This window comes from Podarcis gaigeae, assembly GCF_964106915.1.
Source record: "Podarcis gaigeae genome assembly, chromosome: 8".
NCBI lineage: Eukaryota > Metazoa > Chordata > Lepidosauria > Squamata > Lacertidae > Podarcis > Podarcis gaigeae.
In genome coordinates this window covers 57,117,532-57,131,741 of record NC_139684.1, presented here as the reverse complement: position 1 = coordinate 57,131,741, position 14,210 = coordinate 57,117,532, and the positions used below count along the sequence as shown (strand labels likewise).

Below are 14,210 nucleotides of genomic sequence, written 5' to 3'. Positions count from 1 at the left end.
ACTTGGGCTGAATGGAAGCTGTGGGGTGAGGGAGGGGAAGATGGGCAGAGGAAGGCCTACCTAGGTGGAATCCGATGCCTTCTGACCACACCCAGAGACCTTTTCCCTTCGACGCGGTGTTGGGCTACTGAACCCTATCCTCCAAAACGGGTTTAAGAATTCGGGCGTTTGCAATGGGCTGGCTCAGAGCGGGGGTGGGGAGCAAGCCAGTTTTCCAAGGGCTCGGATCTGAGCGGTGGAGCAGCGGCTGCTGTCCACGAAGGCAGTGGCAGCATCGGATCCAGTGAAAGGGCATGTCATTCTGGCCACCAAGCCTCCCTCCGCCCGAGCCCGGCGAAACCATCTGCAGCCGACCCGAGGCGGAACGGACCCTGAGCATCGGGCCCCCGTTTCCACAAGCCCCTTTGCGGAGGCGTCTGCCTGGCCACCGCCTCTCCGAGAGGGAGTGCGCGCGCACGCGCTCGGCGCTTCTCGGGCGCGCAGCAGCAAGAGCAGCCGCCGCGGGAGCGTCCCCCGTGGCCCGTCTCCGCCGCAGAGGTCAGTGTCTCCGCAGCGCGTCCTCCACCCCATGCGGTGCGAAGAGGGGGCGGGGGGGGGGCGTGGAACCTCGGCGAGGAGAACGTTCTGATTTGGAACGCGGAGCGAGGAATCAGCGTTCCAAACCGGAACATTGGCGGTGGCATCTTTTGTTGCTGGCAGATGGCGGTGGGTGGGATTAACCGGCCTTTTAAGATTGCCGGCGGAGAGCGAGACCTTTCCTTCTCTCGACCCGGACCTCTTTTCTCGGGCAGCGACCTCTTCTTAGAAGCCAGAGAGGGCTGTTTGTTAAGGCGCTGCATCATCGCCGCCTTCTCTGCACGGTCTTGTTTATCGATCTATTTATGTGAGCTCCTTATGTGATGCAAGAGCGAAAATAGAAGGTCGATGAGCCAGGGAGGGTTCAAATTAGCAATTCGACGTTTAGTGTTGTTACCTAAATGAGATGCACGGGGCATTTCTCATAGTGGGAGAATCAGTCCTCCTCACCCAAGCAGTTGACAACCTAAATTTAATTTAAATTCTACCTTAATTTTCTTACACAGAGCTAAAGGATGTAAAATACGTACCCCACCCTCACATGGGCATAGCCAGGATTTTTGTTGGGGGGGGGGGCAAGCTTCTGTGAGGAGGACAGAATCTCAGATTTGTATTGATTTTGATTGATTTGGGGGGGGCAGCTGCCCCCTGCCCCTCCTGGCTACGCCCATGCATTCTCATTTTATTCTCAAAACAAACCCTGAGAGCTAAGTTAGCCTAAGGAAGCAAGACATATTCCCAACATCACCTGGTGAGCTTTTTGGCTGGGTGGGGACTGAAGCTGTCTCTCCCTATCCCCAATGCTGATCAGCGATACCATTTTCTGGGCTGTATATTCTGGCAGTGCAGCTGTTATTCTAGGCTGCATCAACAGTAGTGTCCAGGTCAAGGGAAGTAATAATACCACTTTATTCTGCCTTGGTCAGACCACACCTGGGATACCGTGTCCAGTTCTGGGTACCACAGTTTTAAGGAGGATATTGACAAGCTGGAATGTGTGCGGAGGAGGGCAGCCAAGATGATCAGCGGTCTGGAAACTAAGTCTTAGAAGGAATGGTTGAGGAACCTGGGTATGTTTAGCCTGGATAAAAGGAGTCTGAGCGGATATATGATATCCATTTCAAATATCTGAAGGGCTGTCACATGGAAGATGGAGCATGCTTGTGTTCACCTTGTCCAGAGGATAGGACCCAAACCAATGTATTCAAGTTACAAGAAAGGAGTTTCTGACTAAACATCAGGAATAACTTTGTGATGGTAAGAGCTGTTTACAGTCAAACAGCCTCCCTCGGGAGGCTGTGGACTCTCCTTCCTTGGTGGTGTTTAAAGCAGAGATTGGATGGTGCTCTATCATGGATACTTTAACTGAGATTCCTGCATTGCAAGGGGTTGGACTAGATGACCCTTGGGTCCCTTCCAACTCTACAATTCTATGACTCTAAGAAGGGTACTTAGGTATCTCCACTGAACCAAAAACGCCCAGCACCTCATTTTCTCATATTATTGTCTCCAAGTAATGAGAAACTCCAGGGGTAATACAACCCATGCATGATGTCCTTTTGAAGGGGAGAACAGTAGAGACTTAGGCCGCATCCAGACTTACTGCATCCAGACTTACTTGTTATCCCAAAACCTTCCAGTTCATTTTCCCCATCACTTTTCTTATCACCAAAACAATTTTTTTTTGGGGGGGGGGGAGAAGCAAAACTGATGTGCTCAAGCATTAAAAAAATCTGTGCAACCTGGATTTGCCAGTGTGTGACTGAATCCTACCCGAAAATAGCAACAGTCAAAAAGTGTTCTCACGTTGTACTTACACAGTTATCACTGTACTCAAACAACAGCAGACATTTGAGTAAAGCAGGGCTGGAGACACGGAGGCAAAAAAATGTGGCTTTAATAATGACAGAGGCTTGAGTGCAGCAGGGATGGAGAGACACTGGGGGTTGTTATTTTAAAAAATGAAGCTGTTTTAACAAGGAGAAGTAGCAGAAATGGGTGCATCATAGCAGCTAACACAACAGAACCTTCCCACCTCCCTTCTTGCTGTATTCAAACCTTTTTCTAATCTGCCGCTTCACCCCTCTTAATGTCACCTTGACTCACTCTATTCAAACCTCTGCCACTGTCTAAAATAACCATCCCCTGCTCTGCTTTGTTCCATCCCTGCTTAATTCAGACCTGCGCTGCTGTTTAAAACTATTTCCCTACTGTGTTCTTTCAGCCCCACTTATGCGATTTCCCCCTTTCAATGTTTCTCCCTTCTCGCTGTACAGTGGTGCCTCGCAAGACGAAATTAATTCGTTCCGCAAGTTTTTTCTTCTTGCGAGTTTTTCGTCTTGCGAAGCACGGTTTCCCATAGGAATGCATTGAAAATCAATTAATGCGTTCCTATGGAGACCGCTTGCCAGGCTGGCGGTGCGGAGAAGGGCTTTTCTCCCCATCGCAAGCCTTCAGGACAGGTACGGGAACAGAGGGGAAGGCGCACAGCGCTTCTCCTCTGTTCCCGGGGCTTGCGGTGGGAGGAGGGTTTTTCCTCCCCACGCCAACATTCAGAACAGCATTCTGAAAGTTGGCGGTGGGAAGGAAAACCCTCCTCCCACCGCAAGTCTTCAGGACAGCCATCCGAAGGCTGGCGGCGGGAGGAGGTCTCTCTGCCCCACCGCCAGCCTTCGGAGGAGGTCCGAGGACAGTGAGGAAGACACGCTGCGCTTCCCCGCTGTCCCGGAGATTTCCCCCTTGGCCTTCGTCTTGTGAAGGAAGCCCATAGGGAAATTCGTTTTGCAAAGCACCTCCAAAACGGAAAACCCTTTCGTCTAGCGGGTTTTCCGTCTTGCGAGGCGTTCGTCTTGCGGGGCACCACTGTACTCAAACTTCTTCTAGTCCTCGCCTGACTCCTGTGTGTGTGAGAGAGGATGAGGAGCTCTCAATGATTTCATTGTATGGAAGGTTCTTTATTCAAACCTTTGCTGCTGTTTGCTAGATCCAGTTCCCCACCTCTGATTCAAAGGGTTGGAGATGGGACGTGAGGAAGAGGAAGTCTGGAAGTGCTGGAAGTCTGTTTCTTGTCCTGGTTACAGAATGGGCTGCTGTCTTCAGAACGCTCCCTGGCCTTGCAACACTTGACAAAACTGCTTCCCCTCTCAATGTGCCTCCCTTCTCACTCCCTTGCTGTTGCCATGCTGTTGTACAACCTGCCTTCTCTTTTCCTCCCCTCTCTCCACCACAACTTCCCGCAAATCCAGGATTGTGATGGGGGCTGTGCAATGACAGCCTTACATATCTATGTAATTGGGAAGACATATTTATATGTCTCTTATTGTCTTGTTTACCGTTGGGGTTATAAAAAATATTTGCAAGCTGTGTGAAGAGTTTTATTAAAACTTTTGTACACCCTGCAGTTTTCTGATGAAGAAATGGCTTTCTAAAAAAATAATAATAAAGAATATCTGTTCCGGCCTTTTATTTTCATTGAAGGCCAGCCAGATTCCTTTGGAAGGTGCAAGAGCCATAGCTCAGTGGCAGAGCATCAGCTTTGCCTGTAGAAAGTCCCATGTTCAGTCCCCTATGGCATCTCCAGGTAGGGCTGGGAGAGGCCCCTGACGGAAACCCTGGAGAGCTGCTGCCAGTCAGTGCAGGCAGTACTGATCTGGATGGACCAAGGAATTGACTGGGTATAATGCAGCTTCCTGTGTTCCTATGGAAGCTCCCCTGCAGAGCATGGCAGGACTGGCCATTGCCGTGTTGTTTGTCCCAGGGCCTGATGTTCAGAGGTAGACTGCCTTGGAGCACTGGAGGGTCCATCTAGTTACATTCATGACTGAAAGTCACCAATATGCTGCTGCTATCTCTTTCTAGCTTATTTTTAGGTTCATTCTTGGTTCCCCTGAGCGGTTTCCGGTGTGTGACTAAGAGAGACCCACTGCTTCCAGGATGGAGGAGAAGAAGAAGAAGAAAAGTCCCAAAGCCCACCTAGCTCAGCCAGTTCCAGCCAGTGCTCTCCGCAAGCTGCCAGTCTCTTCTAGCAAGAGCACCTCTTTCTCCCTGGGGATGCCTCATCTTCCTTCGCCAAAGCAAAGAGCCAAGTTCAAGAGGTCAGCCAAAGGTTTGGGGCAGAGCTGCATTGTTTGCTCTGGGAGGGACTTGAACTCAGAGCCCAGCAGGCTAGAATTTCATCCGTCTAGCCACTGCCAAGCGGAAAGATGTGAAACTGGGGAGGAGGTGTTTTAATGCTTATGTTGTGTTCCTACCTTTAAATAGGACTGTTCAAAATTGGACACTCCATGCATGCTTAAGGACATTTTAGCCTTATGCTGATTTATTTATTTTTTAACCCAAGCTGCTTTTCATCAGAGAAAGGCATTTTGCCATTGCTCAGAGGCACCCTTTTCTTGCTTTTTGCTACTGCTTGGAGTTTGATGATTTGCATTTAAATGGTTGCACCATTCTTGCTTTTTTACATATCTAAGCTGCTTTGATTGACTTTTTCTGTAGGGGGAGAGCAGGGTATAATTTTTTTAAGTAACGTATTTTTCGCTCTATAAGACGCACCAGACCACAAGACGCACCTAGTTTTTGGAGGAGGAAAACAATAAAAAAAATATTCAGAATCTCAGAAGCCAGAACAGCAAGAGGGATCGCTGCGCAGTGAAAGCAGCAACCCCTCTTGCTGTTCTGTCTTCTGTGATAGCTGTGCAGCCTGCATTCGCTCCATAAGACACACACACACACATTTCCCCTTACTTTTTAGGAGGGGAAAAGTGAGTCTTATAGAGCAATAAATACGGTAAATAAAATTAATAGGTCTGCTTTTTAAAAAAGCTGGCTGCCTTCACAAAAGGAGGGCACATGCTTAGAGGCACTTAGCTCCTGGAAACATTATTGAAAATGAAAAACTTGGCAACCCTGCTTTTGAATAAAATTATCTCAGCATCTCCTTGCAGTAGCAAACAGGGCACAGTCAAAAACAGTGAGTCAATGTATGAAGAATTACCGTGTCTTGGTTATGCCTTGCTAAAGTCACAAGCGGTCCTTGCTCCACCCCACCGTGCCTTAAGGCAGCATTCAGATGCCTGGGACTACAACTCCCACCAGCTCCAGCCAGGTTGGCGACAGCTTACCTAAGGTCGTTCCCCTTAGAGAGAGCCCACCTCTTTTCCCTTTGAAATGACACTTCTCCCCAAATTATAACCTGAGGCAAAGGGGACCCAGGCTTCCAGTTTGGGGCTGCCCTTAAGGGTGGAAGGAGGGAAGATGGACACAATTGAGTGCTGTGAGCAATGTCCTCTGGAGCAGGCCTCACTGAAATGAAAGGAGACCTTTGCTAGAGCAAGCCAGATGGGTGCCTGGGTGGAATCTAGGCTGTGGCCTTGAGTCAATGGCATTTCTTTATCCAGTAAACAAAGCAAAAGGATTTGACTCCCTAGTCCAGGTCTTGTGGTCTGGTGTGTGGGAGGTGGGAGGGAGTTGGAAGGAATATGTCTCCTGAGCTGAAAGTTCTGGGCTGAGAACTTTTGCTTTAAAGTTGTGGGTAAGCAGATCAATGTCCAGTGATGATATAGCACAATTTCTAGCAGCATTTATGGGGAGGCCAGCTGCTGAGAAGAAGTCTGCATACAAGAGAAAGACTCTACTATCCAGTTAGCTGCCCAACTTTCTGCTCCTCCCTGGGAAAAAAATCACCCCAATGCCTCCCTGTTAATAATTTGGGGTGGGGGATCCCTCAGCTCTCCCTCACAACTTCCGTAGGTGGAGGTGAAGCTGCCCTCCAAGGAGAGATTTTGGCGTGTTCCCACCCCTGCATGCCCAACTGGCCATTGCGTTGGCAGAGCCCCTGGCTCCTTGGCAAGGAAAGTGGAAATGATGCTGAGGACAATCTTGGAGGCCGTCTCTGGCTTCCTTTGTGCTCTGAGAAAGGAAGACGGACTTCCTGCCCGGTCCCACCCCACCCGTCATCTTTTCTTATTGCTGTTGTCTGATGCAGAGCAAACAAGGAGAAGCCCCGAGCTCCCCAGCCCGGAGGCAGCGCTGCCACAGCAGCTGTGGGGACCCCTCTGCAGCACTCGTTCCTGACCGACGTCTCGGATGTGTATGAGATGGAGGGGGGCCTCCTGAACCTCTTGAATGACTTCCATTCGGGAAAGCTGCAGGCTTTTGGTAAGCGCTTCAGTTATTTCTCGGCCCTTGAGTTCCGAGGGAGAAAAACATCTCAGAAATATCTGTTTCTGGACGGTGTGTTGTAATATGCAGGGTGTTGGATGGGGAACGGCAAGGCCTGAATTCGAATCTTTGCTTAGCAAGTGCAATTAGCTGAATTAAACTCTCTCAGCCTCACCTAGCTAACTGGTCCTCCCTGCAGGGGAAATGGGGGTGGTATCTCCTAGAAGCTCCATTGAATAACGCTGGCGTTCTTTTTCTCAACTAACGCAGGGAAGGAATGTTCCTTTGAGCAGCTGGAGCACGTTCGGGAGATGCAGGAGAAGTTGGCTCGCCTGCATTTCAGCCTGGACGTCTACGTGGAGGAACTTGCCGAGGACCAGAAGAAGACGGTGGCCGACAGGAACCTGGATCAGCTGCTGACAAATGTGAGTGCTGTGAGGAATCCTGGAATCCCTTTTCTGGCTGAGAGACTCTCACCCTCTCCCACCTCCTTGTTCAACCCAGAACTGAAGAGCTCAGGCTGCATACACTTTGAAACACATCCAAAGCACACACCTTCCCTCAAAGAATTCTGGGCAATGTAGTTTAAAGGTTGCTGGGAATTGTTAGACTGTGAAGGGTAAACCATAGTGCCTAGAATTCTTTGAGTTGGGTGGGATGTGCTTTACAATATATAGTATGTAGCCCAAGTCACAAATGTTGTCCAGCACAAGACATGTTTGGGTGCATATGCCTTTGTTATAGAAACCCAGCATACTTAAAATATAATTGCCTCTGCCCCTGGAAGTTTATGAGCATCCATGACATCCCAACTACTTGGTCCGTGTGTAGGGTGCATTTGCAGGTGATAGGTAACAAACTTTTAAAGGTAAAGGGACCCCTGACCATTAGGTCCAGTTGTGATCGACTTTGGGGTTGCGGTGCTCATCTTGCTTTATTGGCCGAGGGAGCTGGCAAACAGCTTCTGGGTCATGTGGCCAGCAAGACTAAGCCACTTCTGGCGAACCAGAGCAGCGCACGGAAACGCCATTTACCTTCCTGCAGGAGCGGTACCTATTTATCTACTTGCACTTTGTCGTGCTTTCGCACTGCTAGGTTGGCAGGAGCAGGGACCGAGCAACGGGAGCTCACCCCGTTGCGGGGATTCGAACCACTGACCTTCAGATCGGCAAGTCCTAGGCTTTGTGGTTTAACCCACAGCGCCACCCGCGTCCCTATCAGTCCTTTACTTACTGGCAAATTTACACTCATCTGCCTGTGGGGGAGACCTTGCTCTGTGCTCCTCCAATATTTATGGCCAGTCTGGTGGTTTTCGCCAAGCCCTATACCTGATCAGGTGTTGGACAGGTAAAGGTGTGGCTGAGACAGAAGAGGTTTGCAGGTACTGGTCATCATCTGATCATCAGGACTTGCAGTGTTCTGTGAGCAGCACTCTGCTAGCCCCACCAATGAGCTGATCGTCTGCATGGACAAAAACAGGATCCTTCACATTGTTGTGATGTCGGGTGATTGACTGGCCTGCCTATCAAGCTTGGCCTATAGGGGAGATAAGGGTCCATCCAGCCTCATGGCCAGATCCAGTTCCTAAACCCTGCAATAGAGCTTTCTCCATGTTGGTGCAATATCTATGGGACTCTCTTCTGCATTTTAGGAAACAAGTTAACTTTCTTAGTCTTGATCCATTTTTATAGTACCTACAGGCTAAATAAGGGAATATGATATATTGGATATCCCCTCTCTTTAAATATTGGCAAATGGCAGCCACAGAGGTGGCAGTGGGAGATCCCTCTGGCTTCTCCCTTAACAGAGCAAATACCTGTTTCAGGGGCATCTTTATCTGAAAAATAAGGTTTTGTGCATGTATGTGTTAAAAACACTACCATACACACTCACTCAGTGCCTGCACCCCTGATGCTTATCACTGCCTTCTCCCAGAAGCTGCTATTTGCCAAAATCTAAAGAAGGGAATGATCCTATCACAGTGCTCCATCACCTTGCTTAGTGTGGCCCCAGTTTATTTCCACTGCAGAAGTTCCTCTTAAGAGCTCCTTGTGTTTGTTTGTGGCTGACTTTCTTTTGCTTTTGCAGCTGGAAGAACTCAGCAACTCCATGTATCCTCCTTATGGTGCCCAGTGTGTGAATGCCCAAGCCATTTCCCAGGCGGACTGGGGGCAGAGGCGATGGTGGGGGTGAAGGGTGGGACGCTGGGTGGGGTACAGGGAGGAAGTAGTCTATCCATCTGTGGCAGATAGGCAACGTTGAATAGTCCAGCTACTCCTTTTTAAATAGGAGATTCCCCCCGGCTCCTTCCTCCTCTCTCTCCTCAAGAGAAGCAGCATTAGGTGAATAGGTATGTCTTCAGAGAAGAAGGGGGGCATCATAGCTTAGCTGCCTTCCATTTTTCCTTAATAAGACACCTCAGACAAAAGCTCCACCTGGCAGAAAACCCTGACTTGGAGGATGCGTCCACAGTCTAGAAGGAGGAGGAGGAGGCGGCTGCCTGGTTTTTCTCTTGACTGTTTTCATTCAGAAGCCTCAAAAAGAAAAACAAAGGAAGCAAAGAAGCAGCTGCGGAGCCGAGCAAGAAGACCCTCGCGCAGAACTACTTCTGGACTGTACACAGAAAGGATAAGTTAGATGGAGCCTAGTGGAAAAGGATGCAACTCCTGGGCCTCAGTGCACTGGGGACACACTGCAGATGCAGCATGGAAGCCAGCCTCCGGCAGAGACTCCTGCGCCCCACGACCGACAGAGGGCAAACAGAGAGCTCCAGTGCAAGGCCCTGGGGGATGTGGCAAGGGATGCTGGGTGAGCCCTCTAGGGCCATGCAGGACTCTGGCTCTGACTGGCAAAATGTCCTGTGCCAACACAGAGAGATGCAAGTTCTAGGGCTTGGTTGCCTGCAGACAGTCCTTAGAACCAGGATCCACTGTTATTTTCCTCCTACAGCTCCAGACCAGTTTGCACACATGCTATGTGTGTACACACACAGTTTGACAGGCACAAGGCCAGCAAATTGAACGGTGATGTATTCCATCAGCCTCTCTGCTTCTGCCAAGAGTTGTCTGCCTCCAGTTTTAATATTTTTTCCCCCAGCATAGCATGAATGCTCATTTTCATGACTGTTTGTTTGGAGCCCCATCAACGTTTTTTAAAATGCCAACTGTTTAATAGGAAGCTGCCCCTGGAGGAGGGAAGTGGTCTTATGACTAGGGAAGGCCAAATTTATCAGAATTTCAGTTGAATTCCTCCTAATTATACAGAGTTTTCCTTAACCACATTTTTGCAAGCAATTTCCCCGAATGCATTTTTTTTGTATGTTATTTTCCTTAATGTATGCATTTTATGCACACTTTCCCCTAACATACACATTTTAAAAACATTATTTGGTTGGAGAACTGTGTTAGACTTCAGAGGAGTGTGAATTTTGAAGAATAGCTGTATTTTTATTTACACATTGTTTTAATAAGCACAACTTATGGAGTTCTTCATTAAAATGCAAGCCAGACCCAAATTTATCCCCCAGGCCTATTTGTAGAGAGCTGGTGTAGTGTAGCAGCTTAAGAGAGTGACTATGAATCAAGAGGTGTCCAGTTTGAATCTTGCCTCTGCCACAAACTGACTAGTTGTCCTTAGTCACTCTCAGCTTCAGTACCCCCTTCTGCAATATGGGGTATGATAATATCTTACAGATCTGTTGTTAAGCTTTACAGCTAGGGAGAGTACATGTGAAGGTGCTATACAGATGTTAAGTGTTACTATTTTTATTATCCTCATCATTGGGATAATCCAATCCTTGGTCTGCATGTTTCATTTCTGCTATGAAAAGGAGGACCCAGTTCCCCCTGATACCAGATTTGAAGGACAGGTTGTGGAACAGTTTATGGAACCACTTGAGGAGGGCAAGTTTCCTGGCTCCACAGCCCTTCACATGCTTCCAGGTGAACCTCTGCACTCTCTCTATTCAGGATGTAGCTCTGCCCCTTGCAAATGTACACAAACAGCTGGTTTGCTAGAGGTGTAGAAATACTATCCCTGGGCTACCTCCTTTCTCTTCCCTGGGGCTTGTCCCTCATTTCTCACCCCCCCTCCCGCCCCCACAACCCAGCCCTAGGAATCCCCAGACAGGCCTAACCCAAGACTATGCTAGGTTACCCCTACATCACATGCAGGGCTCTGGCGGTTGTTCCAAGGCAACAAAACAGAGATGCAAAACTTTCCCAGTGTTAACAACTTGGGTAATCTAATTAGGGTTCACATTTGCTCACTCAGAACCTAGTGAGACAGTAATGCATAACCAGTGAAAGAAGACTCAAGATTATACATGAAATGAAGGTATATTATTCATTTGCTTCATTTAAGGTATATTATTCTCTTCATATAGAAAACTGTGGCATTTGAAGAAATGTAATATTGCAGTATAGTACCATTAGAACTTAATATGGATATCGCCTCCAGATGGCCTCTACATTGAGCATTCATCCTGATTTGTCTACACAATGTTTATGGTGTCTGGTTTTTATTGAGCAAACGTTCTGATTTGTTTTCAGGGACGTTATATGACAATGGACATTCATTGTGATTGAATTGCTTGTGTGATGATGTTATGCCTTCCTTTTAATCAGTTGTTTATCTCACAATTTTTAGTGCATCGCTTTCTTAACTGCAGAAAGCTCGTTTTTTCTTTTTCTTTTAAGTGGCTTTGTTGTGCCGAGCAAACCTAGGTTTCCAGAAAATTCAGCCTCCTGACTTGGAGCCATCTAGTTGTGAAAATTAATTTCTAAGTTTGATGGCACATGTAGCATTTTGGAATAAAATATTTAAGCAACAATAACTGTGGGCTAGGATCCTGTGGCCTTTAGCTGGGTGAGAGGTTGTAAAAAAAGAGTTAGACCCCAAGCAGGCAGGTAGAAAGAGAGAGATTCTCTGAATACCTTTTATATATCAGAATGATTGTGTTTTCTACCTTTTCTTTCAATTTCATTACTTGCTTGGCAAGCCCATATAAGATGTAGATTCTGGGTGCCCATAATCTGTGAGCCCCTTCCTTTTCCAGCAGCCCTTTGCTCAGCTCACTTTGACACTCTGTTGTCAATCATGTTATTGATTCCACATTTGCTGAGGCACTGTGGCTGTTGTTCTCATTGCGCTTTTTAGTATCTTATTTATGCTGATGGGATAATGTTTCCTGTGACGACCTCATCAGGTTGCCAGGGCCTCTCATGACTGTCCCTGAGGGTCAGCAGAAAGTTCCAAGCGGCCTGCGCAATGTGGCAGAATTGAGCTTGTCGTCCGCTTTAGCCCATGACAGCTGCTCTACTGCCTGCTGCCGTTTGCTGCAGCTGATGGCTCTGCAGGCCTAGCTAACTCCAGATCGACATCCAGATTCTCCATGTGGATTAATGCACATGGGAGCCACCTCTGCCTTCCTGCAGGAGAAATTAGCGCTGAGGAGTATCAGGGGCAGGAATCTCGAGGACCATATTTCTTGGGATTTTTCTGACCCTCAGTTCCACCTTCCCCAGTTCTGGTGCAGCTGCAAGTGCTCCCAACTGCCTCCTTCTCCTGATCACCCTTAGCCTTGAACCCGGAGTCACTGCCAGAGCCATTTGGATACCTGGACCTGTAGTGCACTGCCCGTCCCTTGAGGCTTGCAGAGGATCTCGCATGGCCCAGTTAGTGTTTGTTTAGTAACTGATGGTGTAAGGATATGGATTGAGTGCTTAATGAGTTGAAGTCCCATAGAAGAATTCTTTGTTAATGCATAGGACTGCTGAAGGCAGGGGTTAATGCAGCCTTCACCAACATGGTGCCCTCCAGTTGTTTTTGGCTACGTCTGGAGTTGTATCCAAAAGCATCTGGAGGGCACAAATTTGGCAAAGACTGGGTAGTGTGTACCCCCCAAAAAAAGCTGCATTTAAAATCACAATAAGCAGATAAAGTATGCAAACTTTAATTTGTATTACTAGTCCGCTTGTGTTCTCTTTTCCTCCCAAGCTCTACTAAACCTTTGTGAAAATTGTAGTCTACTGAACAAATGAATGTGGTTTGTAATTTTTTTTATGTTGTTATGCTTGTTAACACATGAAACGTTCATTGTGGAAAGGGGTGGAGTCCAATTTTTGTAAAATCAGCTCATAAATAGTTATTAAACTTTCTATAGGACAAAAGTTTTGTGTGTGTATTTGGTAGGTAAGTTTATTTTGTGTCTTTGGTTTTGACATCTAACTTGGCAACACTGCAATTTAGCAGCATCCAGTCGCTGCCGATGTGCTTTACGCTGCAAATGGTATCACAACTTGGTTTCCAGACTTCTGGAGTCCAAATCACATCCTGTAGCCAAGTGGGCGGTAGGATTTAATTAGGATGAGAGTCCAAATACTTGGCCCCCCTCCAGATTCCTAATCATGATTGCCTACCCCCACCAATTTAGAAGGCAGGGGAAGAAAATAAATAGAAAGGCAATAATATTGGGAAAGGCTGAGGTACGTAGTGTATGAAACAAAGTAGGCTCCCAGCAATCCCACAAAAAGCTTGGATTATCTCAGACTTATGCACCCAGTACTCCAGAGGAGTGTCCCCTGCCTAGTACCAAACCATCACTTCTGCCCCAATGCTGCTTTCTGTGGGTACAAGCAAGATGCTGTGCACAAGTGGGCCTGCTGTGGTCAGATTTACCCACATCCTTTGCAAGGTTTATGGCTATGTTTCCCCCCCTGAGAAAAGTTAAGATTCTGGAGAATCTGGATTCTGCCCCTTGTGCCACTACAGTATCTGCATTTTTTTCTGTTCTTGTACTGAATTGCAGAATACAAACCATCCGTGATCATCAGAGGTGGCAGCCACATTTCCTACCTGGCTGGACAGCAATGCCCAATGCAGGGAGATGGTTATGGAGCACCAGGTTCTGTGAATATTCACAGAATATTCTCCAAGAAACAATCGGCTCTGCATCACAGGAGTTATAACACGGCTGTTTGGGACTGTAGTACTTAGTCCTGCCAGGGTGTATAGAGCTTGCTTTGACAAATAAGCAGCCCAGGGGCAAGTCCTGTGGCTTCAGTGGGTAGGCAACACATTCGACCTCTTTTTTTTCCATCTGTAAATTGGAATTAACAATGGACTACCTTGCCGAGTTGTTAGGTAGGCAAGCACAGGAAGGATTGCAAATTCCTTTGCAAAATAAATGTATTGCATATAGTGTGAAAATATACGTTCCCAAGCTGTGTCCACCAGTGGCATCACTTCTCAACATAAGTGAGAAGGGCCTGGAAGACTCGTTTATAATCCTAGGTGGGAGGAACTCTGCACATGCCCATGTTGCGGGCCTGAGAACTAGATAGGTTCTGAAGTCAAAGGAAGGAACCTGGACTGTGAATGTTGTTCAAGGGAGGATCGGTGTCCATGGCAAGCCAAAAGTGACTCACTCTCTTCCTCCCTCCCTCTCGCTCTTGATGTGGCTCAGCTTCCTGGCC

The 14,210-nt window shown here is 47.7% G+C and overlaps 1 protein-coding gene across 4 annotated transcripts; it reads left to right on the top strand.

The window, feature by feature from the left end:
* On the top strand, positions 1-12,905 carry CCDC28B (coiled-coil domain containing 28B). Of its 4 annotated transcripts, XM_083751534.1 has the most exons (7): positions 1-537; positions 1,503-1,833; positions 4,435-4,670; positions 6,560-6,732; positions 7,006-7,160; positions 8,824-8,846; positions 9,158-12,905. In XM_083751534.1, the coding sequence occupies exons 3-7, from the start codon at positions 4,510-4,512 to the stop codon at positions 9,210-9,212; spliced, it is 567 nt and encodes a 188-aa protein (XP_083607660.1). In that variant the 5' UTR covers positions 1-537; positions 1,503-1,833; positions 4,435-4,509; the 3' UTR covers positions 9,213-12,905. The 4 variants fall into 4 exon arrangements, with proteins under 4 accessions (XP_083607660.1, XP_083607658.1, XP_083607659.1 ...); XM_083751532.1 differs by lacking the exon at positions 1,503-1,833 and having other exon boundaries at positions 17-537; XM_083751533.1 differs by lacking the exon at positions 1,503-1,833 and having other exon boundaries at positions 440-573.
* The last annotated feature ends 1,305 nt before the right edge of the window (positions 12,906-14,210 follow it).

Coding starts and splice junctions, on each gene's coding strand:
- CCDC28B (XM_083751534.1), top strand. CDS start 4,510: ATGGAGGAGAAGAAGAAGAAGAAAAGTCCCAAAGCCCACCTAGCTCAG. Junction 4,671..6,559: donor CAAAGAGCCAAGTTCAAGAG/GTCAGCCAAAGG, acceptor TGTCTGATGCAG/AGCAAACAAGGAGAAGCCCC. Junction 7,161..8,823: donor TGGATCAGCTGCTGACAAAT/GTGAGTGCTGTG, acceptor TTGCTTTTGCAG/CTGGAAGAACTCAGCAACTC.